A 24,889-nucleotide genomic window follows, 5' to 3' on the forward strand; every position below is an offset into this window, starting at 1 on the left:
GCGCTGCCCAGACTTAGTTCGGGCAACTTCCCGGGAGGGAAGACGAGCTCCGCGAGATTTGGCAGCGTTCAGGCCGCGGGCCCGCCGCTGGGCGGCTGCTATCGCGAGATTTGGCGGGCGGAGGCGGAGCTGTCGCGGGCAGCCGCCTCACAGCGATGGCGGCCGAGCAGGGCCGGCGGCGGCGGCGGCGGCAGCGGCTCCGGCCGGACACGGCAGTGGTGGCGGCAGCGGCGGGCGGCGGGGGCCTGTGACCGGGAGCCGCCCCGGACCCGGACACCATGAGCCAAGGCCCCCCCCCAGGGGAGAGCAGCGAGCCCGAGGCCAAGGTCCTCCACACGAAGCGGCTTTACCGGTGAGGGGCCGGGGCGTGCGTGCGGCCGCCGGGGGAAGTGGGCGCCGCGGGGGCGGGGCCGCGGCGGGCGGGGCCGGGGCGCGGGGGGCGCGGGAGGGCGCGGCCGGGCGGCGAGCGGGGTGGGCGCGGGGCCCGGCGGGGGCCGGGGCCGGGGCCGGGGGCGCACGTGGAGGAGGCCCCTGGCCCGGAGCCTGGGGCGGGCGCCGAGCTCTGCGGGCGGCGGAGGCGGCGGCGGGGTCGCGGGCGGGGAGCACCCGGAAGCGAGCGGCGCTCCGAACCCCGCAGGACGCGACGGAGGCGAGCGCCCCGGCCTGCGGTCCGGAGAGCCCGCGGCTCCGCGTGACCTTGGGCCTCGCCGTCCGCAGCCTGGAGAGGCCGGGCTTGGGTCGGGAACGCCCTGCCGTGCGTCCGGCTCCCGTCTTGCGGAGTTTGAATGAGAAGAGAGGCCGAAGACGAGCTGCGTCGGCCTGGAGGGGCCCCGAAGGGCCGAGTCCCGAGTGTTCCTAGGTCACGGAGCCCATTTCAGGGCACCAGGGCCCCCCCGGTCGCGAGCCCTGCGCCCTCCCAGCCCCCTGACTACAGCCCCTGGCCAGGCCGCGTCCATCCCCAGTGTCGGGGTCCCGCGGCGCCACTCGCCCTCCGCAGGTCCAGGCGGCCGCCCCCGTCCCCCTGCGGAGGCCGCTGTGCGCTCTTCCCACACGGGGTCGAGGATTTTTTCTTTCGGGGCGGGGGGTGCAGCTGGAACGTGGTTTCTAGAACTGGGGCAGAATGGGGTGCAGCGTGAGGCGAGGTTGAGGTTGCTGCTGTCTAGTAGAGGGTGAGGTTCGTAGAACAGGGGCCCTCGGAGCGGCGGCCCGTCTCGCCGGCGCCACTCGCAGTGCGGGGCTCGGAGCGTGTTCTTTCCCTCCCGGCCCTGGGCGTCCTGCCTTTCTGGCCTTTGTAAGTCAGAGCACAGGGGAGCATAGGCTGTTCCAAAAATAGCAAAGTGATCCAATGCGGCAGCCCCCAGCCGCCTGGGGGGGGGGGGGGTGAGGAGCCGGCTGAGGGTGACACGGGGCCGCGTCCCGCTCCCGAATGTCCGCGCTGTCCCTGGAGCGTGGGCCCTGCCTGCGAGATCCCGCACCGGTCTCCAGCTCTCAGCGACGGCTGGTCATCCTGATCCTTCGCGGCCTCGCTCTCCCTCAGCCCGCCCCAGTACCTCACGGGACCCACAGGGTGATGTGGGCGCACGTGTGGCTTACGCGCGAGCGTGCCTGTGCCTGTGTTCCTGCAGGGTGGAGACCGAGGCAGCAGAGGGTCGCAGTGGTGCCTGTTGGAAGGAACCGGGGAAGGGAGGTCTGCTTCCTCTGCCCCAGTAAATGTGTTGTGAGATACCAAACTGTCACTCTGAGCGTCAGTAAATTTGGGAAATTCCCACCGTCTGTTTATAGTCGGAGATTCTGAAATGTTTTAGAAAAAGAGAAGGCAGCCGTCGAGGGGATGCTGGAAGGGCCACAAACACGTTAATTAATTAGTCTGATTAACTATTTTTAAAAAGTCGTTTTTCGGGGTGCCCGCTGGCTCAGGAGCGCGTGCAGCTCTTGATCTTAGGTCACACCTTCAAGTCCTATGTCGGGTATAGAGATTACTTGAGAAGGAAAGAAGGAAAGAAAGAAGAGAATCTGCAATTAGAACTTCCCAGAGTCGCGGTTGTTAAGCTTCCCTGGATTGGGAACCAAGCAGAGCTGTGCAGCCGGCCCCTAAAGACATGCGCGGGTGCTCCCGAGGTCTGTCCGCGACACGGAAGTTGGAAGGCCCTGCCCTGGGGAGCTAAGGGGGCCTAGAATAAAGTCAGTGATGGCCATCTGACAGCCCTGGCATGGAGGGCCAGGCCGGCTAAAAGGGCCGCCTCCCATCTGTAGGCAGCCCAGAAGGCATTTGCAGGAACGCTGAGCTCTGAAGATTGCCTGTGAGGAGGCCTGGAGTCCTCTCCCGCCCGCTCCTCTGGGCGCTGGCGGCCACTTTGCCCTGGGCAGGGCAGCCTCTGTTGGCATCCCACCTGTGCCACCGCAGTGAGCCAGCCTGCCGTGGCCCACTTGACCCAGCCCAGAGGCCCACGTCTCAGTGTTCTGAAAGAGTCACCAAACCCTCCCTTTCTTGTGTGCCCAGAGCTGTTCTGAGTGTCCCTGTTTCCCCAGCTCTACCTGCCTTCCTCTGGGTTTTCCCCTTCTAGAGATGACGCGTCCGTCTGGCACTTCTCAGCCATCCATGGTGGCGTTTCAGTGGCCTTTTCTCGTGGTGTCTGGCATCTCCTCCTGGCCTTACGACAAGAAAGATAGAAGCTAATACTTGCTGAGTCTGCACGTATGAGGCACCGTCATGAGCGCTTCACGTATTCGCTAATTTAATCCTCGCGCAGTGGGGCGTGATGGTGCTTCCATCGTGTAGATGGGAGAACCGGGACACGAGGAGGTTATTCCCCCGCCCGGCACCCAGAGCCCGGCACAGCAAGCGAGGAATGGAGGAGACCTTGCGGCGACGCAGTGCAGTGCCCCGTTCTTCCGTACCCCACTAATTCAGAAATAGAAATTTATGCTAGGAAGGCCTTTCCTTTGTGTCAGGGACAGTAAGTCCTTGGACAGTGACTAACTTGAGTCCCGTTACTTGTTGAGTGGCTGCCGTGAGCCAGGGCCTCAAGCGAGTTCTTTCAGTTCGTCCTCACAGTCCCCTGTGGTGGCTGCCATGCCTGTCCCCGTTTTTATGGACAGGGAAACTGAAGCTCGGAGAGCTTAATTTGCCCAACGTTACAGATGTGGACACAGCCAGGGTCAGAGCCTGCATTTCCTGTTTGCGTCCCAGCACAGGCTCTTTCCATTAAGAGAATCGAGCTTTTGGGGCGCCTGGGTGGCTCAGTGGGTTAAAGCCTCTGCCTTCGGCTCAGGTCATGATCCCAGCGTCCTGGGATCAAGCCCCGCATCGGGCTCTCTGCTCAGCGGGGAGCCTGCTTCCTCCTCTCCCTCTGCCTGCCTCTCTGCTTACTTGTGGTCTCTGTCTGTCAAATAAATAAATAAAATCTTTAAAAAAAAAAAAAAAAAAGAATCCAGCTTTTCCTGTCACAGGGCTTCTCTGCTTTGACCCCTTGGACACTTGGGGCAAGATATGTATTGTGGTGGGCTGTCCCGTGTATCGTGGGGTCTCTGGCAGCACCCACTGTAAGCCAGTAGCAGCTCCCCTGCCCACCAAGCTCCGCCGCAAGTAGTGACAGAACTGTTCCCCAGGGCAGAGGGCTATTCTTGGGGTGCGTGGTGGCTGTTCGTCTGGTTTTGTACAGCTTAGCCTGCAGCCTTCCCATTTCCCTGCCCCTAATTCTGTAGCTTCTCCTCTAGGATCAGTGCCCCCCGCCCCAGCCTGCCTGGACCTATGCAGGGCTCAGGGCTCTCTGCCTGTGCTTCCCTCCAGGGCCGTGGTGGAGGCTGTGCATCGACTTGACCTCATCCTTTGCAACAAAACCGCTTATCAGGAGGTGTTCAAACCAGAGAACATTAGCCTGAGGAACAAGTAAGCCGGAGACTCTCAACGACAAAGCCTTAAGCTTTCTCTGCCTTTCTCCCCCGAAACCCTGTTGCACACAGACGCGTGTTCTGTCTTACCTCCTGAGCTCATGGTAGGGTATCGGGCTGAGAGCTCTGGCCTTCCTGAGAGAGGACGTGGGGACTCCTCACTGTCTCCGCAGCTTCTTCCTCTAGCGGCCTGGTGCCGCTGGACGGCACTGAGTTGGGGGAACCGGTCATGCTACCAAGTGGTGGGAAAGAAAGATGGGGTTAAAAGGCAGGAAAAAGGGAGAGAAGTGTGCGGGGCGCAGAGAGGATTATTAAAGTTCTTACTGCTCCCGCCTCTATCCTTGGGGGTTTCCAGGACTGCTGTTTTTCCTGGGTCCTGCAGACTGACCCTGGACGTCCCTTGGGAGGCATGGGGATTGGTGGGTCGGGGCATGGCACATGCCTCCCTGTCCGAGGATGGTCAGCCTCCCGTGCCGCCCTGTGCCCTCAGGCTGCGCGAGCTGTGCGTCAAGCTTATGTTCCTGCACCCAGTGGACTATGGGAGGAAGGCCGAGGAGCTGCTTTGGAGGAAGGTGTACTATGAAGTTATTCAGCTCATCAAGACTCACAAGACGGTAAGGGGAGGGCCCAGGTTTCGAGAAGAAAGGTGTCTAAAGAGGGACGCTGAGAACGGAAGAGACAGCTGGGAAGGGGGACCAGGACACGGTTGGAGGTAGAGGAACCACGGGCAAGAGGCAGGAAGGAGGGAGGGGCCCGATGAAATTAGGCTTGGCCGGGGGGCCTCCTCGCAGACGGGAAGATGAGAGGTGGATCTGAGGGTGTGGGGTGACCCGTGAGTGAAGGGCATGTGGGCGAAGTTCCAGAGCCAAGAATCCAAGTTTGGTTCCTGGTGAGAGGACTGGGGTCAGGGCGGGGAACAGCCCTGTGAGCTCATGGCTTAGCAGTCCCTGCGCTTTCCCGCCGTCCAGCACATCCACAGCCGGAGCGCCTTGGAGTGTGCCTACCGGACGCACTTGGTTGCTGGGATCGGCTTCTACCAGCATCTGCTTCTCTATATCCAGTCCCACTACCAGCTGGAACTTCAGTGCTGCATCGACTGGACCCACGTCACCGACCCCCTCATAGGTCAGTGACATCCGACAGGTGGGCTGGGGAGCGAGTGTAGGGGCCGCCGCATCTGGCCTTCTTACTCTTCTGGGTTCTGTAGCTGGTGACCTGGCCAGGCACAGAGGATTCTAGCCAGACCTGCAGACGGTCCGTGGATTTCGGGTTTCTCTAAACAAGCGTGCGAGGTTGGGTGAAGACCTGGAGGAAAGAGAGAGGTGTCTGTTGGTCGGGGGTGCAGACGAGGCGGTGTCCGAAGGACAGCCCCGATGATTGCGAGCAGGCCTGTCCTGGAGGGTGGAAGTTACAGCACCTGTTTTCTTCTTGCCCTTGAGTTTGCTCAGCACTGTGTGTGTGTGTTCTTTTTTAATTTAATTAATTGATTATTTATTTTCATAATCTGTACACCCAACGTGGGGCTTCAAGTCACGACCCCAAGATTAGGAGCCTCCCACTCCCCTGACTGAGCTGGCCGGGCGCCCCCAGCACTTTCTTTTAACTTCAGAAATTGTTTCCTAGCTTTTTTGTGCGTATTGAAAGTGTTAGAAATGTTTATGGGTGGTCCTTCAAGATTGCGCTGCGCGGTTAGGTGTTAGCAGATAGGTAAGCGTGGCTGCCCGAGGGGCCGCGACTGTGCTCCACCTCGTTCCCTCCTCGTCCAACTCTGGCCGCTCACGCTCCTTCCCTCCCCTTGCCTGTGCCCCTGTCCTGGCCAGACGCTGTCTGTGTCAGCTGGGGGCATTCTCCTTCAGAAGCCCAGCACTGCATCTGGTGCATTTACAAAACATTTAAAAACAACGAGGTAACCTAAGACCGCCCTCCTAGACACCATAGCAGATGGCCGGAGGGGTCCAGAGCCCCTGCAGTGAAGAGCCTTCACTTCAGAGGCTACGTTTCCTGAACTCAGTTTTTCTCCTCATTGATGTGCTCGCGACCGGCTGACTGAGGACGTCTGCAGAACGTACTAGGAAGGGCTTCTCAGGGCGGGTCTCGTAGCCAGCAGCGTGGCAACCTGGTGATGTGGACAGAGGGGACCAGCTCGAGCCAGTTTGCTTTTCAAGTCCTGGCTCTGCCACTCACCAGTGTGTGACGCCCTTCTTGACTGCCCGGTGGGAGCAGTGGAAGTCACCCTCTCCAGAGGTTGCCGTGGGACCCGTTGACACCAAACAGGACTGAGACCAACCAGTGCCTGATACGTGGGGAAGCTGCCCCCCAGAGAGCTCGAGCTCTCTGAACTGAGAATGGGGAGCTGAGAGCCCAGCACATTGGCTCCGGGCACGGCAGGCTCACCTGTCTCCTGCACGGGCAGACTCCCCAGTAGGTGGCCTTCTCCATAGGCCTCCTCCCCCCGGAAGCCTGGGGCACCTGCCTTGGCCTCTTGTACATTTCATTCTTCCCAGCAGGTTTCCCGTCTGTACCCAGACCTTTGCTCCTTACGTGGGAAGCTTCTACCCAAGGCACCCAGGACTGACTTGACACTTGGCCTTCCCCTCTTCTTCCTTTCTAGAAGCCTTCCTATGATGACCTTTCACGTTGCCCTTCCCCAGCAAACTGTCCTGATCTGAGGACCCTTGCCCATCTCCTCCAGTTCCTTGCCGTCCTGTGAATGATCCCTACCTGCAAGCCTCTGTCTCCCCACCTGGTCCTGGATGCATGTCTTCCCTGCCCCTAACACAGGGTTTCAGGACGAGCTTCGGATTCTTGATCTCCTTCCCCACCTAGGAAAGATGTTTCCCATTAGGTAGAGGGCCGGGGAAGGGGCTTCTGAGTGTCCCTTTCTGTCTTTCTCAGGATGCAAGAAGCCAGTGTCTGCGTCGGGGAAGGAGATGGACTGGGCACAGATGGCGTGCCACCGGTGTCTTGTGTACCTGGGGGATTTGTGTAAGAACTGGCACTCGTTGGGGCAACGGTTTGGGCTGCAGGACAGGCAGGAAGCTGCTTCTGTTGGTACCAGCTTGTGTGTGTGGCGGGAGAGCAGGAGGAGTCGTCTGCGGTCTGTAACTAACATGTCCCCTTGTCCCTGCTCCTCCATGAGCCAGAAGGGACCAGTGACTATGGAAGAAGGAAATAAACTTTGAAAAAGTCTGGGTGGTAACTCAGGTTCAGTAGTGGGTTAGGAAGATTTTTTTAGTTGGATGTTTTTCTCCTTTGGGGTATGTTTTTTTCGTTTTTGCTCTACTCCTAGAGGAATTGAAGTTCAGCCTCCTGGAGGGTTTCCCTGCCTGGCAAACGTTCCTAGAATGGAGGAGTACTCTCTTGCCTGCTGGGCCCTGGGCCTCTAGTCCTGGTAGCTAAAGGTTCCTCATTAGGCTATTAGATGCATTACTTTTTGTCCCCTGAGGCTTTCCTCCCTGCCCCGCACACTCCTGGCCCCCTCATGGGCCCTTTGTGCAGAGAGAGCAGCGGCTTTGCGTTAGACTGGCCGAATGTCCTCAGTAACGTCTTCCTGCAGGATCAAACAGCTGTATTCCATGACCCACTGCTGGAGGTCGTCCCGAGCAGTTACGGCTGCGGTGGGTGCCGGGGTCCCCTTCCGTTGGAAGGAGATAAACAAGAGCCTGTTTACAAACACTAAACATGACCCACACCCTGAAGCTCCCAGCAGGGAAGAGAGTTGAACGACTGGCAGAGTTAAGATTATGCCCGAGGCCCAAGCAGTCAGCCTCATAGCTCAGGTGTCTTCCTCCCAGGGTCTTCCTGCAGGTCCACAGAGTGACTCCAGGACGAGGGGAGGTTTTTCTGGAACACAGCAGCATCATGTTTCCTTCCTTCTGTCTCCTGCAGCGCGTTATCAGAATGAATTAGCTGGCGTAGACACCGAGCTGCTAGCTGAGAGATTTTACTACCAAGCCTTGTCAGTAGCTCCCCAGATTGGTAAGTGGCGTCCAACTCAGGCCTCCCTAACCGGCAGCAGTTTTCAGCAGGAAGACGACATTGAGAGGGCAGGCAGGCCGCACTGGCTTCGCTGGGTCCTCTTGTGCTCGGTCCCGTCACACTTTGCCTTGGTTGTGCATTCTCCCTCTCGAACACAGGCTCGAGAGAAATGCAGATTCTTTTTTTTTTTTTTTTTAAGTTTTTTTTTTTTTTTTTTTTTTTTTTTTTTAGATTTTTTAAATTTATTTGACAGAGATCACAGGTAGGCAGAGAGACAAGCAGAGAGAGAGGAGGAAGCAGGCTCCCTGCTGAGCAGAGAGTTCGACGCCGGGCTTGATCCCAGGACCCTGAGATCATGACCTGAGCTGAAGGCAGAGGCTTTAACCCACTGAGCCCCCCAGGCGCCCCGAGAGAAATGCAGATTCTTTATCTAAGAAGGAGGGAGGCAGAGGGGAAGGAAGAGAAGGCTCCTTTGTCTCTGAGGCCTCTGCAGAGAGAGGACACTTGAGGGACAGTGGGAGCAGGGGCAATGCTCCATTGCACGGAGAGGTGGGGATTTGCTTGCAGTAGGAGGGCTCAGGTGAGAAACAGAGCTGGGGAGGAGCAGAGGGCTCCGTGGGTTTCCAGCGACCCTAGAGTTGCCACAGCCGCGCCTGACAGAATGGCACCCGGTGGTGCTGATCCCTGGCAGGCGAGGCGGGAAATGAATGTCCAGTCAGTCCCCCGGGGAAATAGGATTGGCCACTCCTCCCCGGGGATGCTGGTGTCCCCTGCTGACCCAGGCCGCCTCCTCCTCACAAGCCCATGAGTTTCCCGGTGCTCAGCAGTGCTGGGTCATGGCGGCAGGGGAATGTCCTGGCACAGACCACATGACTTCTGTCTCCCTCCAGGGATGCCCTTCAACCAGCTGGGCACGCTCGCAGGTGGCAAGTACTACAATGTGGAGGCCATGTACTGCTACCTGCGCTGGTGAGTACTGCCCGCGGGCCTCGTGTCCCAACCGCTGCTGCTTCGCTTCCCCGCCTTTTCCTAGCTCCTGCTTGTCACGGATCCGCCTGGATTGGAAGGCGCTCAGGCAGCCGGCAGAGCTGCCCACCGTCTGCTGGGAAGTGCAGGATGGCTGTCTTGGGGGAGGAAGTCAGCGGGGTGTGGTAGGCAGAATGGGGTCAGGGTAGCGGCTATGCAGAACAGCACAGCCGTCGGCCTTTGGTGTCTGAGTGACCACGGCGACAGTGTGGGAGGGCCCGCTGAACCGCAGGGTGGCCACTGCTTCCCCAGTGCTGACGCGCCCTCAGAGTAAGGAGCCTCGGCTTCAGGATGGCTGAGCCGAGTGGGCTTAGGTCACCCGAGTCGCCAGAGCCGAGTGGACGTGTGTCTGATAGGTTGCTGGGTGCCCCAGTGAGGTAACGGTCAGGAATAAACCGCCTGGGCCCCAGCGGCAGCTGCCTTGTTGGGGCCGATGGCTCCATGAGAAGCCAGATGTTCCAGAAGATGCTGCTGTGAACTAGGCTTCCAAGCAAGGGGAGTGGAGGGAGCTGGTTCTTCGTAAGTGTGTAGGCCGCGTGCGGAAGTGTGAAGTGAGCGTCTCCCTTCTCATTCCCTGTGCCATGATTGTGGTTCATTTGGTCCAGGAAACCTTTCTCCTTGAATCAGCACAGTGTCTGCTCTTGGGGCACCTGCCCCCTGTTCGGGGCCGGCATAGACCGGCCCCCGTGGCTGCTGTTCTTAAATACAGGTGATCAGGTTCGTGGGCTTCCGTTGCCTCCTCCCCAGTCCTCTCGTACCTTTCCGGGAATGCCCCCCTTACTGGTCCTTGGTCCCTCATCACCCTCGTGACCGTGATTGCGAGTGATCACTTCCAGAGAGAGCCTGGCACGTCCAGGTTTGGGAGGTGCCCGCAGGGACCCTGCCTTGCTGTGTTAAAGCACTCACGTCTCCCGTTTGTGGGTGAGGCATCTGGGTGGGGCCTGGTCAGGCCTTTCTTTGCCCCCAGTGGCCTTTTCTAGGATCAGTCACTGGTATTCAGCAGCCCTGGGGGCTGCTCTGTCTGGAGCAAGGCTCTTCCGGACCCTTCCCACTCAGTGGGTTTCTCTTCTTGGGAGAAGCTGCTCTGCATCGTCTTCTCCCCCATCCCCGATTTAAGGCGAGGACGCACAGAACCCACTTCTGGACGGAAGGAGTGTCCGTGACTTTGTGACTACCTCTTATTCACCAGTAACACATATTTCTTCTTTTCTGTCCCTTGCTTCTTATGACAAAAATACATTAAAAACAGCCCAGTGCCCTGTTGGTGTTGTGGGTGCTGACGCGAGGCAGGCTGGGCTGGGAGCCTCCGCGCTGGCTTGGGTCCGTGGGGCCGGTGCAGTGCCCCTGCTCGTCCCAGCTCTGCGCGCACGTGCGTACGTGTGGGCGGCACGTGCTGGGCCTGGCCTGTGGCGGGCTTCTCTGCATACTCTCGCCTCCGAACCAGTGTCTGAGCATGGGAGCTGTGTGTGCACACATGTGTGTGCGCCGGCTTGTTAGCTGCCGCTTGTCGTTACGTGCTCTGTGCTGCCGTATTTCAGGGACGGTCCCTGACAGAGCGGGAGCAATTATTGTGCTTACGGAGGGAGCGAAGGTCTTCCGTTCACTGTGTTGTCCGAAGTTGTGTCTATGTAATTTATCTGGAACGGTGGTCTTGCCCTGAGTCTGTACACAGAAAGGGAGCCTGGGGGCAGCGTGCGTTTGCTCCAAGTACTGTTCCTCCAAGCGCCAGCAGAGCGCCGTGCCTGCCGGGGCTGCACAGTGCACTCTGTGTCTCCTTCAGCATCCAGTCGGAGGTGTCCTTCGAGGGGGCCTATGGGAATCTCAAGCGGCTATACGACAAGGCAGCCAAAATGTACCACCAGCTGAAGAAGTGCGAGACTCGGAAACTCTCTCCCAGCAAGAAGCGGTGAGTAGGGCCCGTGGGGCTGGGGCGGTGGGACTGGAGGGCCTCTGGGGCATTTGCCATTTCCCTGGGGTGCCTCTTCTTCCAGGTGTAAAGACATCAAGAGGTTGCTGGTGAACTTCATGTACCTGCAGAGCCTCTTGCAGCCCAGGAGCGGGTGAGCGCCAGCGGATGGGCCCTTGACCTGCATCCCGTGAGCCCCCTCCCGCCCGGGCCAGCTCTCTGCAGTTCCCACCAGGCCCTGCAGCTCGTCTTGCCTGCCCTGGGCCCCATCACTGACCTCCTTGTCGCCCCTGTCCTTCTGCAGCCCGGTGGACTCGGAGCTGACGTCGCTCTGCCAGTCAGTCCTGGAGGACTTCAACCTCTGCCTCTTCTACCTGCCCTCGTCCCCTGGCCTCAGCCTGGCCAGCGAGGGCGAGGAGGACTACGAGGGCGGCTATGCTTTCGTCCCGGACCTCCTCGTCTTTCAGATGGTCATCATCTGTCTCATGGGCGTGCACAGCTTGAAGAGAGCAGGTGACTCCCGCGCCCTGCCTGCCCCCCCCGCCGCCCCTACCCGGCTTCCTCCCCGGGCTGCCCGCCGCGCCTGCCTCACTGCTGGGCTGGGGACCCCTCCTCTGCAGGAGCTTCTGGTGAAGGAATGAAGGCAGCAGCCTGTCCATACTGTGCCCCCACCTCAGGCCCCTCCCGCAAACACACTGTTGGTCACAACCCGGACCAACAGGAGGGACAGGGTACTTAGCCGATGACCCAGACAGAATTCCAATTTTGTTGTCGGGAGCGGTTGGGCAGTTGCGCAGACCTTCCTGGGAGCGGCACACATGGAGCAAAGTCAGGAGGAAAAGGGAGGCGGGCCTGGGTATGTAGGGGCTCGGGCTGTGGGGAGCCCGCCTGAAGGCGTCCGAGCCAGGGCAGATGGCACGGGCCCACAGGATATGCTTGCCCGAGGACGCACACGGTGAGCCGGCACGTCCTGGGCGGCAGCATAATCACGCAGAGACCTCAGAAATCCTTTTTTCTTAGAAGAAGCTTTGAGAAGTAGTTTGGTCCTTGGAAGGAGGAGAGCAGGTGAGATGGGGCTGGAGCTCATGGCGCCTGCTCCTCCTCAGAGCCCTGGGCCGCTCATGCCCAGCTTTCCCGGCTTTAGGGTCCAAGCAGTACAGCGCAGCCATTGCCTTCACGCTGGCGCTCTTCTCGCACCTCGTCAACCATGTCAACATACGGCTGCAGGCGGAGCTGGAGGAGGGCGAGAACGCCGGGCCTGCGTTCCAGAGCGACGGCACAGGTGCGGGTGGGGGGGGCTGGTCCAGAGCCACGGCACAGGTGCAGGTGGGGGGGGCTGGTCCAGAGCGACGGCACAGGTGCAGGTGGGGGGGTTGGTTCAGAGTGACGGCACAGGTGCAGGCGTGGGGGTGGGCCTGGTCCAGAGTGATGGCACAGGTGCAGGCGTGGGGGTGGGGGTGGGGCTGGTTCAGAGTGATGGCACAGGTGCAGGCGTGGGGGTGGGGCTTGTCCAGAGTGAGGGCACAGGTGCAGGCATGCGGGTGGGGCTGGTCCAGAGTGATGGCACAGGTGCTGGCGTGGGGGTGGGGCTGGTCCAGAGTGACGGCACAGATGCAGGTGGGGGAGGGAGCGTGCACATGGGCAGGTCAGGCTGGTGTGCGGTGACGGGAAGGGGAGCACATGGGGGGCTCGGGAGGTGGTGAATTGCTCCAGTTTGCCCCCAGGCCCCACCTGACTGTCTTCTTGGCACAGATGAGCCCTTGGAGAAGGAAGAGGTGCCAGGCCCTGAGCCCCCTCCCGCAGCACCTCCAGCGGGTGAGGTCAGAAAGAGCAGGAAATTTTCCCGTCTCTCCTGCCTCCGCCGCCGCCGCCACCCACCCAAAGCAGGAGATGACAGTGACCTGAGTGAAGGCTTTGAATCGGACTCCAGCCACGACTCTGCCAGGGCCAGCGAGGGCTCGGACAGTGGCTCTGACAAGAGTCTCGAAGGTGGGGGAACGGCCTTTGATGCCGAGACAGACTCAGAAATGAACAGCCAGGAGTCCCGGTCAGACCTGGAAGACATGGAGGATGAGGAGGGGACACGGTCCCCAGTCCCAGAGCCTGCTCGGCCCAGGTCAGAGGCTCCTGAGTCTCTCAATGGCCCCCTGGGCCCCAGTGAGGCTAGCATTGCCAGCAACCTGCAAGCCATGTCCACCCAGATGTTCCAGACCAAGCGCTGTTTCCGACTGGCCCCCACCTTCAGCAACCTGCTCCTCCAGCCCCCGGCCGAAGCTCACGCCACGGCCAGCTGCAGGCCCTGCGTCAACGGAGATGCGGACAAGCCCTCAGAGCCAGGTATCTGGGCCTCTGTTCCTGCCACTCTGGTCCGTACTTCCCACCACCCCCCGAGGGAGGCGGCTTGCCTGTCTGTGCAGGTGCCCTCCCCGCCCCCTCGCTGCATCCGTGTGCTCTCTCTGGTCCGGTCCGGTCTGGTCCAGCAGTGTCGTCCTCAGAGTCCCCACTGCTGCTTGCAGTCTGCCCCTTCTCCCACACCGCCCCTGCCCCTGGCCCTTGTCCCACCAGGGACCTCTCTCTAGGGGGTCTTCCCTGTACGGGGCGCCCAGTGCCTGCTCTCTGCTGGGCGCCGGGCTGGCCTGTCGTCGGGTGCTTTGTTGAACTTGCACAGCAGCCTCGTGCAGGACGAGTTCTCCTCCCTCTTCTGAGTGCTGCCCCTCACCTGGTGCTTGGCTCCTTCTTACTTGCCGTCTGGTTTTCCCTCATTTATTTATTTATTTATTTATTTATTTATTTGACAGACAGAGATCACAAGTAGGCAGAGAGGCAGGCAGAGAGAGGAGGAAGCAGGCTCCCCGCTGAGCAGAGAGCCCGATGCGGGACTCGATCCCAGGACCTGAGATCATGACCTGAGCCGAAGGCAGCGGCTTAACCCACTGAGCCACCCAGATGCCCTTTGTTTTTCTTTTTAAGATTTTATTTGTCTGTCAGAGAGAGAGAGTAAGCACAGGCAGGGGGAGTGGCAGGCAGAGGGAAAGGGAGACGCAGACTCCCCACTGAGCAGGGAGCCTGACTCGGGGCTCAACTCTGGGGCCCAGGGATCATGCCTGAGCTGGAGGCAGACCCTCCGCTGACTGAGCCCCGGAGGTGGCTCAGCAAGGGTGGAGGCACTAGTTTCTCAGCTTAAGAGCATCCGGCTGGTGGGCGTGGAAAGATGTGGGGGTGCGTGGTGAGTTCCCCATCATCAGCACTCCGCCCCGGGGTGCGGGCAGGGCGGGCCGTGGCCTGGAGCTGAAGCCTGAGGCTGTGTTCTGGCCGCTCATCCTGGCTCCCTGTCCCCCACCCCAGCCTCCGAGGAGGGCTCCGAGTCGGAAGGCAGCGAGTCCAGCGGGCGCTCCTGTCGGAACGAGCGCAGCGTCCAGGAGAAGCTGCAAGTCCTGGCGGCCGAAGGCCTGCTTCCCGCCGTGAAGGTCTTCCTGGACTGGCTGCGGGCCAACCCTGACCTCATCGTCGTGTGCGCGCAGGTGCCGCTCTCCGGGGCGGTGGGCGAGCTCCGCCATGGGGGGTGCTGGGGGGCCCCTCCACGTGTTCCATCACGACAGACGTTAGGCACCTGCTTCGGGTGGGCCGTTACGCTTTCTATAGGGACAGGGTTAGACGTGACCTCTGCCCTCCAGGAGCCTGTGGCCCCGGGCCGGGACCCGGAGTCTGTGCACAGGGAAAGTGAAAGCTGCTTGTTGCACTTTGTGCCCTCGTGCCGCGGGTCACGCCCGGCCTCAGGACTGGGGTCAGTGAGGGCCAGCCTCAAGCCCTGTCCCGGAGTCCAGAGGGAGGAGTGGTGCCTGGGAGACGGGCCCCGGGGGCGGCAGGACCGCCAGACAGGGTGGAGGCGCTGGGGCAGGGGAGCCCTGGAGGTAGTGGCGTCAGGCCCGGGCTGTGGAGGCGGGCGCTGGGGGGTGGGGGTGCGGTGGGGGCAGGGGGTGCCTTCTTAGGGTCTGTCTGTCTCGAGCCTGGAGGGCCGCACAGTTTTTGTCCAGTGTTGCTTTATCCCAGGGGCACATCTGCCCTGCTGTGGAGGACCCCTCCCCTGCGGGTCGCCCTGTTCTCAGAGGAGAGCTGGGGTTAGGGCCAGGCACACCCTTGGGCGTGTGCTCATGTGTGCTGGCGGCGAGTTACTCACTCCCCTTGAGTCATCGGGAGGTGTGCTAAGGATGGGGGTGTGGGGTCCCGTCCCCACACAGGTATTCCAGGATGGGCGCATGGAGAGCAGAATGGTGGGGAGAAGCCGCCTCCGGCGCTCGGGTTTCTCCCCACTCCCAGAGCCCAGTGTCCTTCCTATGGCCTCAAACCTTCTCCCCACGGTCTTGCTGCTGGTGATGAAGTTCAGCCAGGCCCGTGGGCCCCCTTCATTTCTCGTGAGATTGGCTCCCTGTTTCCCAGGTCTCCCAGGACTCCCCCGCCCCATCCCCCTCGGCCTCTTTTGTTGATTTTTCCATCAGCTCGCTCTAGGTCTGTGCCCATAGCCAGCCCCCGCCCCGCCCCGCCCCGCCCCCCCCCCCCCCCCCCGCGTCCTCCTCCTGCCCCACCGAAGGCTTCCCTTCTTCGCAGAGCTCTCAGAGTCTGTGGAATCGCCTGTCTGTGTTGCTGAACCTGTTGCCAGCTGCTGGCGAGCTCCGGGAGTCTGGTGAGTGAGTGCCCAGCACTGCCCCTGCTCTCCCTCTCCCTCGTGGCCCCACAAAGCCCAGCCCCCTCCCTGGTAACCCAGCCTGGGGGGAAGGAGGCTGATGGAGCTCTGTGTCCGGCCATCCTGGCACACAGCGGCCATTGTGGTCTCTGCGTCTCTGGTTTCCTCAACACTGCCCCACTGTGGGCAGGTGGCCTGGTTGGCGAGGCAGGGTGCTCCCCGGGGAAGGCTGTGGGGTGGACAGGAGCAGAGAGAGGCAGGCCTGGGAGCCAGCTCCGGTCACCGAGAGTCCTCCTGGGCCTCCAGAGCTCATCCCCTCTTGCCACGTTCGAGCTGCGTGTGTGCTCCGGTTCCCAGCTCGGGCCTCAGCTGAGAGGGTGCATGTCCTCCTCGAGAGCCCTCCTCAGGTCCACGCTGGGCTCGGGGAGCCTTTCGGGTCAGAGCACACTGCTCCTGTGCCTGCCCTGCTCCTCCAGCCCCACCTCCTGTGCCTGCCCTGCTCCTCCAGCCCCACCAGTCCTGTGGGACGACCCTGCACGTCCATCTCCCTGCTCTCCAGGGGGAAGGGCCATGTCCCTCAGGGGGCTCCCACAGGGCAGCTGGTCTCACGCGGCTTCTCCCCAGGCCTGGCCCTATGTCCTGAGGTCCAAGACCTTCTTGAAGGTTGTGAACTGCCTGACCTGCCCTCCAGCCCGCTGCTCCCAGAGGACACGGCCCTTCGTAACCTGCCGCCTCTCCGGGCGGCCCATCAACGCTTTAACTTTGACACGGATCGGCCCCTGCTTAGCGCCTTGGAGGAGGTGGGGACGGCGTTTCTGACACCGGTAGCTCTGTTCAGCCAGCCCCGCAGTAAAGCCGGTGGCCCTCCCGTCCCAACGGACAGGGTCCTCAGGGCTGGGCTTGGCGTGAGCCGCCGGGCTTGCCTCCTTCCCAGGGGATGCTTGTGGGTGTCCTTCCGTGGCCTGCCTCCACCGTGTCCGGCTTTTGCAGAGTGTGGAATGGGGGGCTGTTAGGGCTTAGGAGCTGTTCTCAGGCTCTTTTCCGCTCTGGGGCCGGCATCCTGTGAGCTGGACAGGAAGCCGTCCGAGAGAGCTGGAAGGGGCAGCGCTGCCTGACCGGCCACCCGTGTGTCTGCGTCCCTATGCGGGTTGCCTGGGGACTGCCCGGTAAGCCGAGCAGACAGGCACCCAGCACCCTCGCCGGCACACAGGGGCCTTTTGGTTCCTCCTCTCCAGCCAGAGGGCCTGGGCTTTCGTCTGTTTCATGTTTTAGGGTTTTAGAGAGGATTCTTGTTTGAGGGGGAAGAACAGTTTTCCTAACCAAAAGAGGCTGGAACTGTTGGTCTAGCTGTGCCCCTCGTTTTTGCACTCGAGGAGGGAGGTGGCGGGAGTGCCCAGGTGCCCCAACGCCCAGCCCGCTGTGCTGCCTTTTCTGTCTCCGCCTGGGTCCTGGTTAGCCAGTCCTGCCTGGAGTCCCCTTTCCTGGCAGCCCAAAGCTCTGGGTCTCGGGGCTCCCCTCTCCAGCGGCCTTTCCAGGGAGCCCCTGCCCCTGCTGCGGGGGGGGCCGGGGGGGCGGTGCCTGGGGGCCCTGCTGCGCCTGACCAGCTCCCTCGTGCCCGCAGTCGGTGGTGCGCACCTGCTGCATCCGCAGCTTCGGGCACTTCGTGGCCCGCCTGCAAGGCAGCGTTCTGCAGTTCAGCGCGGAGGCCGGCATTTTCGTCAGCATCGCGCAGTCGGAGCGGGAGGGCGTGCTGCAGCAGGCGCAGGCGCAGTTCCGCATGGTGAGCCTCGGTCCTGGGGGGCAGGGCCTGCACGGAAGAGCGAGGGGACGGGGGTGCGGGGCTGCGGGGAGGGGCCTCCCCCCGTAGGCCTGCAGACGGGGGCAGCATAGGAAAGGAGCGGTGCTTTCAGTAGAGGCAGCCTGGCCCCCGTCTGTGTCTAGACTGCCCGGGCTGGAGGCCTGTCTCTGTCCCCTCCTGTCTGAGCTCCCTGCTAGGTTCCCCCATGGGTCCCCTGGCCCCAGGGGTGCTGGCCTCTCGGGGTTGTTGTGACGTCAGAAAGAGCTTGCGTCTCGGGCATGTGCTCGCGGGCGCCCCTGGCGCTTCCTCTCCTGGCGATGAGGACTGGGGGTGGGGGGAATGGCCGGATCCTTCCCTACAGGACCCCCAGAAAGTAGGAGGTGGCCGGGGTTAACCTCTTCTCCATTCAGAACCTGGTCCCCAGACATTGACTGAGAGTCCGCTCCTAGCCAGGCCAATCTGTTCTGTAGACCCTGGGTTCGCGGCAGTGAGCGAGCAAGGAAGGCCGTTTGCTCTCGGTGGCCCGATGCTGGGGAGCAGGGTCTGGGCTCTGCGCTGGGGCCTGCATGGCTGAGCACACTGTCCCCCCCGGGCTGGATGGCAGCCCGTTTTGGGGGGCAGCGGGGGATGTCTGGCACTGAAGCATGGCCCATGAGTCTCTGCAAACCTTGAGGTTCTTCATCCGAGGCCTGTCCCCTCCTCCCAAGCTGCAGGCCTCCCCACCTCTGAGCATCCGCTTCGCACGGACAGCGTGCGTGGTTGGGAAGGGGCACAGGCGCACCAGGAACACCCTTCTTCGTGGTCTTAAAAGCAAGCTCCTTTTGTTGAAAAGCAAACCTGTCGTGTTCTGTAGAGGAAAACACGTAATTACAAAGACATTCACGGGGAAACCACACAGCTTTAAAAATACTAGTTTTTGCAGGCATTTCCTTTAGCTTGAAGCTCCAAGACTCCCATCGCAGGGACGGAGCCGCTGAGAGCCCCTCGCGGTTGGTGCTGGACTCCAAGGTTCCGTCGCCTGCCGGGGCTGCCCCCAGCCCTGCAGAGTGGCCCATGTCCTCCCCAAGGGTGCATCCCTCAGCAGCAGCGTGCCCTCCCTGTACTGACATCTGCCAGCGCAAACTGAGAGCTTTCCGTGTGCCGAGCCAACGTAGCCCGGGACAGCGCGATCAGCCCTGGGCGCAGCTCAGTGAGGGGCGCTTATCCTCTCCTGCGCCCCATGATGGGACACAGCCACAGAAGAGGGATTGTCTGTGGCAAAGCCAGGGCTCTGCCATCGGGCAGACCAGCTCTTCTTAGCTGCTGTGGCTGCAGCATTTGCCTGGGTGAGGCAGGCCGAGGTCCCCTGAGGACGGCCGAGGCCCACATCTTGGAGCCGCTGGCCTGACGATGCCAGAGGCTGAGGTCGGCGCAGCTCTCCTCTTCCTGGACCCAGATGGAGGTCCCTTCTCTCCCCTCGGCGGAGCGGACCTCGCAATTCAACTCCAGCCTGAAAGGCTGTTCCCCGGGCCGGATTCTGCAGCGCCAGCACTGCCCGGCCTCGCTGGTCTGTCAGCACGGCCCTCCCTCTCTGTCCTGTGCCCAGCGTCCCCAAGGGGCCATTTTGTCATATGGTCCTCTGGAGGGGGGTAGGCGCATCTCGCACAACCATCGTGTAACTGTCACAGCTGAGGTGCTGGGGTGGGCGCAGTACTCTTAGCCCCAGACTTTCCTCCGATGTCACTGGATTCTCCACTGACGTCTGTTTTCTTTGTTGTTTTTCTAATGATTTTATTTATCTGAGAGCAAGCAAGCAAGAAAGACAGAGACAGCACAGGCAGGGGGAGCGGTACGCAGAGGGAGAAGCAGGCTTCCTGCCGAGCAGGGAGCCTGATGTGGGCTCGATCCCGGGACCCTGAGATCATGACCTGAGCCGAAGGCAGCCACTGCCGGTGCCCCAGATGTGCTCCCACATTATGTTGGGTTGTGTGTGTCCTTGGTCGGCTCTGGGCTGTGGCGGTTTCTCAGTCTTTCCGTTCTTGACCTTGACACTTGTGAGGAGTGTCTGTCAGTTGGTCTGTAGCGCGCCCTCAGTCTGGCTCTGTCCAGACAAATCGTGGCCACGCGTTCTCGCGGCGGACGTGGTTGTATAGGTTACTGCTGTAGAGCATTGTTCTGAGGACGTCCCTTCACTCGTCGAAGGGCCTTCGGTGCCGTGCCCCCTGCCGCCCATCCTTTGTCTCATCTTTAGACCACGTTAGGGAGATTGGGCTTCATCCCCAGAAGACAAAGGGGACCGTCAGAGGCCTCGGGGCCCAGCAGCTGGTGTCTGGGTGCCGGCGGGGGAGGTGGCTGGGGCAGAGGCAAGGGCCGGGGAGGAAGAGGTGGGAGGAACCAGCTTAGACGGGGGTCCCACAGCGGAGGTGAAGAGGAACAGAGGCGTGAGTGGTTTTTCGGACGTGTGGTCAGCAGGACAGGAAGGCGATGACTTGGGGAGCAGAGAGAGGGACCAGTCACAGCCCAGCTCAGCCTCCTGGCGTACACAGCAGCTGCTTTCCCAAGTCGGGGACCGCCAGAAGGGGAGCAGCAGGTTTGGAAGAAGTTGGCAAGTGGTTGGCGATCGTGGTGTGCGGGCGCCGCGCAGAGCAGAGGGCAGAGCTGGTGGCCTCCGTGTTGCTGGGCACTGTGTGTGTGGCCCCCGCGCGCAGCTGTTGCTCCCTGGCCCGGGTTCCTGGCCTGGCAAGAGCTGCGGCGCGGGTCCCAGAAGCCCTTCTCTGCCAGGGCAGTGGTCTGTCTCCTGAGCCTCCCTCTCTCTCACGTAGTGGGGGCGAGAGAGCCGACCTCACATGATGCCTTCCTGTCTCCGACGCGGGAGCTCCTCTCGGGTAATCTGTGAGAGCTCTTGATCACTGGGGAAAGGACTGTGGCCCCAGCTCTCGGTCCCAAGCTTAGCGCGCGTTTTGCCTTGTAGGCGCAGGAGGAAGCCCGTCGGAACAGGCTGATGAGAGACATGGCCCAGCTGCGGCTTCAGGTAGGCAGTTGGGACCCAGCGGCGGCCGCTCTGCATCTGCTCATTGGCCGGACCCCACGGGCAGATGGTGCCCAGCCGCTGCCCCCCTGCTCTGCCCCCAGCGCCTGTTCTGCCCCCGCACCCCCGCTGTTCCAGTGTGGCGCCTGCCCCTAGAGCTCTGCTCTGTCCGCCCCCGACCTTGCGCACTGGCTTCCACCCGAAGCAGGTTGCCTCCCAGACTGCCTTCTCCGGCTCTCTCCTCGCTGGGCCTCCTGGGCCCTTTCTGCCTTCTCTGTTCGCTTTTCCTTCTCTTTCTCTTTGCCTTTCCTTCTTCTGCCTCCTTTTCTTCTAAGGCCTTGGTACAAGGAGCCCCCCCGTCCGCCTTGGCAGCAGGGGACACCCCACGAGAGCCCCCTTGGGTTCCATCCTCCACGCCCAGGCTGCAGGGCCCATGCAGCCGCACCTACTCTGCCCTCTCTCCCCAGCTCGAGGTCTCTCAGCTGGAAGGGAGCCTGCAGCAGCCCAAGGCCCAGTCAGCGATGTCTCCGTACCTCGTCCCTGACACCCAGGCCCTCTGCCACCACCTCCCGGTCATCCGCCAGCTGGCCGCCAGCGGCCGCTTCATTGTCATCATCCCAAGGACAGGTAGGTGTACTGGGGATGGGGGCAGGGTGTGGTTAAGAGAGACTTGGGGTTTGCAGTCGAGAAGCACTCACGGAGGCCCAGTTGGTACACGGTGGCCTCGGTCAGGTCCTGCCGTCTTTCTAAAGCTCGGTCACTTCGTCTGTGGAACGTATGTGCCAATCTGTTAAGTGCTGACTCACGAGACAGTTGGGAGGAACGAGAAAGACCTAAGCTCACGCACTTGGTAGACCGTGAGCTCTACTGATCGGAGAAGGTCCTATTTTGGAAGAGCCCTGGGAGCCACCAAGGAGCCCGGGTCCCTGCTTCTACTGCTGCGGGTGCTGGGGTTCCCTGCGAGCTCACCTGTTCCCCCCCCCCCCCAACCCGCCAGTGATCGATGGCCTGGACTTGCTGAAGAAGGAGCACCCAGGGGCCCGGGATGGTATCCGGTACCTAGAGGCGGAGTTTAAGAAAGGAAACAGGTGAGTGTGGGCCTCACCAGGCGTCTCCTGAGCCCTGGGTCCCCGTTGGGGAGAGACACACTTGCAGTCCCTGCGCACTGCCGGGGGGGGGGGGGAGGAGGGGACAGAGATAGGACGACAAGTCAGGGTCTCAGCTGTGGATGCGGGGTGGGGGGCTGTTGTCAGACCACCCAGGCTGTCGTCTCTGTCTCTGGGCAGACGGGAGGTGAGCGTCGTCAGGGAGCTGGGGCAGCACCCCCCCACACCCCCCCACCCCTCCGGCTCCCGGCTGCCGCTGTGGGCTGCCGCTGTGGGGTTGGTCCTGTGGGGTCTGTCCGCGATCAGGGCTCCTGGGGTGGGAGTGCCTTCACCTGCGCAGCCAGGCGGCGACTGCTGAGCCCCGCTCAGGCCCTCCCTTCGAGGCTCCAGGCTGGGAGAGCCAAGGGCGGTGGGTGCAGCAGAGGGACAAGCTGGCTCCGGCGCCCCGGCGTCCCGGCGGCATCGGCCCCTGCCCGGCCAGGAAGCCACACAAAGCCTGCTTGTTTGGACCCTGTCTCCAGAAGCCCTGACTTGAAAAGCATCTGCTGCTCCTCCCTTCCCAGCTCCTCCCCCGGGAGGAACCAAGGGATCGATGTTATCGGGAGGAAAAGCGAGCCCAGCTTGGGAGGGGGGCAGGAAGCTCCTTAGAAATGGCTCCAAACAGAGCCCGGATGGGAGCGAGGTGCCCCTCCGCTCCCCTGGGACACAGGGAGGTGCTTTAGGGGAGGTGCCCTGCCTCCTCTGACCCCCTCCCCCTGCTGCAGGTACATTCGCTGCCAGAAAGAGGTGGGGAAGAGCTTCGAGCGGCACAAGTTGAAGCGGCAGGACGCAGACGCCTGGTAAACGCCGGCCCCGCCTCCCTGCTCTCCCCACCTCTCGGGCTGGACGGTGCTGCAGCGGCTGGTGGGACCAGCCTGGGGCCATGCTTAACCCGCCAGGGCCTCCTGTGCCTGTCCCTCGGGAGGGAGAAGTAGCCCCAGCCCCACAGCCCTGCTTAGTGTCCCTGCTTAGTGTCCCTTTACCCAGTCCCCATGCAACACTCTCTAGAACCACTGTCCCTCTCTGCCTGGTTTCTCCTGCGTGTGCTCCTGCTGCCCTCCCCAGTCCCCAGCTTCTGGGGTTGCTGGTACGCGGGCTGCCCTCACACTATGGCTTGGCTTGCCTCCTCTTCCTCCCTACCAGGACCCTGTATAAGATCCTGGACAGCTGCAAACAACTGACTCTGGCCCAGGGGGCGGGTGAGGAGGACCCCAGCGGCATGGTGACCATCATCACAGGCCTTCCGCTGGACAACCCCAGTGTGCTCTCAGGCCCTATGCAGGTCGGTCCGCCAGGCAGCAGGATGGGGGTGAGCGGGGGGGAGGTGCCCGGGCCGACGTCCTCCTCAGACCACTCCATGCGCTTGCTTGTCGCTTCCACCATCCCTCAGGCAGCCCTGCAGGCCGCTGCACACGCCAGTGTGGACATCAAGAATGTTCTGGACTTGTACAAGCAGTGGAAGGAGATTGGTTGAGACGGACCCCACGCCCTACAGTGGGGCTGCGTCCAGATCTCTCCTGCCCTCCCTGGCAGCCAGGACCACCACCTGTAGTCACCCCAGCACACGCAGACGCACACACGCACGCAGGAAGGAAGCCCAGCCGCGCAGGCCACAGGGAGGGCCCGAGAGCGGCAGGGAGGGCCCGGAGCCGGCCGAGAGGGCGGTCTCCCTGTCGCCAAGATGACGTCAGGAACGTGAGGGAAGTGCTGGGAGCAGGAGAGGCCTGGGGGCCCCCAGCCAGCCCTTTCGCCTCAGCCCACCGCTGTCCTCGGGGGCAGGGGCAGGCGTGGGCGTCTGCGCTCCATCGGAGAGCTTTGTGGACCTCTGAGGGGAAGGGCCAGCAGGAGGGCCCGTCTTCTCACTCAGGATGCCCGGTGATTGGCGCCGGGAGTCCGCATCCTCTGGCGCGGGGCGGGGGAGAATTGGGTAACACCAGACACGTGGGTAGTTCTCTGTGGACCCTTCCTCTCCTGGAGGACCGCCCGTCCTCTCACTTTGTGCGGGCAAGGCAGCTCTGGAGCCTTGGGGACTCTTCCAGAAGAGGGGCCCGGAGCTGCCAGCACCAAGAGGAGGGCCAGGGCTCGCCCCCTCCTGCTGCGGGGGCCGCGCACCCAGCCGCCCCACTTCTGCTTCCGCTCTGCGTTTGCCTGGCTCCCAGGGCCCCGAGCAGGTCACTCTGTCTGTTGGCCGTCTGGCCCGCAGGCCAGGGAGGGTCTCTGGGGCCCCCAGCCCCACAGTGGTGGCACCTGCGTGGGGGCAGAGTGTGATGCCAGGAAGAGAAGAGGGGAGCGGTGGGAGGCCGGGAGAGGCCTGCATGGAGATGGGCGGCAGGAGGGAGAGGCCCTTAGAGCTGCCCGGCCAGGGGCTGCTGGCCTGCTGGGGCGGAGCATGGGGTTCACTTGCGCGCAGCGAGGGGCGAGGTGAACGTGGGAGCCGGGATCGGGAATCGCTCAGGGCAGCGGGCTTTGCAGCGGGCACAGGCTGTCCGGAAGGCTCTGGCCAGGAATGCTTTGGCCCCTTGCCCTGGGGCTGGCCAGGAGCTCGGCCAGGGGTGGGGGGTGCCGGGGGTCTTGGCTCTGTGCCCCCCACCCCAGCACTAGCCTAGCTTCCCGGGCTGTTCTCAGAGGAAAGCAGGCTTCTTGCCTCCTTCCTCTAAGACAGCACATCTGGGACAACCTGGGGCAGCGGGGTCACCCCCCTCCCAGGCCTTGGCAAAGACTGAGACTAAAGCGTCACTTAATAAAGACCCCTCGAAGCCCAACCCCGTCTCCTGGTGCCATTGTGTCCGGTTGTATTGGGATGTTGGCACTTTCTTCCTGGCGTTTGCAGAAAGTTTCTTCGAGGTGAACCCCTCAAAGCAAGAACCCAGGGATGGTTTTGTGGAAGACTCCGTCAAGTTCCGTGGCCCTGTGAGCGGCTCGTGGCTTTGCAGGGGTGCTAGCGGGAGCTCCAGCAAGGACAGCAGCTCCGGTGGGGCGGGCGATGCGTGGCCTCCAGCTGGGTCCCATGAGCAGGGCTGAAGCTCTTTCACGGGGGCGGGGGGCGTGCGTGGGGGCCCGGACACCAGCCTCTGGGGCCTCAGCCCTTGGCCCCCAGCAAGGACTGGAGCGTCTGGTGTGTCTGGGGATAAACAGGAGTGGCCATTCCCTTGTGGTTCAGCCCCATTTCCTGGAGGCGTTCACTCTGGACTCTGCCCAGCACCCAGGCTCAGCGAGAGGTGCTTTCTGAGGTCACAAGTCAGGATTTGGGTTCCCGAGCCCAGGCGTCCCCCTGCCCCCACCGCCCTGCTCATGGCAGGACCTGGACCCCTGGCGCGCCCCCTGGTCTGAGGAGGGTGCCATGCCGCCCTGGCCAAGTCCGGGCTGGCTCTAGCCTGGTGTGGCCAGTCTGATGTCCATGGGCTTGGGTCAAGCCGGAGGGGCTGGCTGTGTGCAGGAGGCCGAGTGAGCGGCCTGC

General features: G+C 62.2%; 1 protein-coding gene across 1 annotated transcript; it reads left to right on the plus strand.

The window, feature by feature from the left end:
• The first annotated feature begins 116 nt into the window (after positions 1–116).
• Positions 117–24,194, plus strand: SMG5 (SMG5 nonsense mediated mRNA decay factor). The gene is made up of 22 exons (XM_059145987.1): positions 117–352; positions 3,791–3,889; positions 4,382–4,505; positions 4,860–5,016; positions 6,787–6,876; positions 7,780–7,869; positions 8,760–8,838; positions 10,676–10,801; positions 10,887–10,955; positions 11,106–11,314; positions 11,946–12,083; positions 12,554–13,138; positions 14,147–14,322; positions 15,407–15,482; positions 16,107–16,282; positions 17,104–17,262; positions 20,231–20,290; positions 20,755–20,914; positions 21,285–21,375; positions 22,158–22,232; positions 22,576–22,714; positions 22,823–24,194. The coding sequence occupies exons 1-22, from the start codon at positions 279–281 to the stop codon at positions 22,904–22,906; spliced, it is 3,036 nt and encodes a 1,011-aa protein (XP_059001970.1). The 5' UTR covers positions 117–278; the 3' UTR covers positions 22,907–24,194.
• Positions 24,195–24,889: the final 695 nt, after the last annotated feature.

This window comes from Mustela lutreola, chromosome 14, assembly GCF_030435805.1.
Source record: "Mustela lutreola isolate mMusLut2 chromosome 14, mMusLut2.pri, whole genome shotgun sequence".
NCBI classification, from domain to species: domain Eukaryota; kingdom Metazoa; phylum Chordata; class Mammalia; order Carnivora; family Mustelidae; genus Mustela; species Mustela lutreola.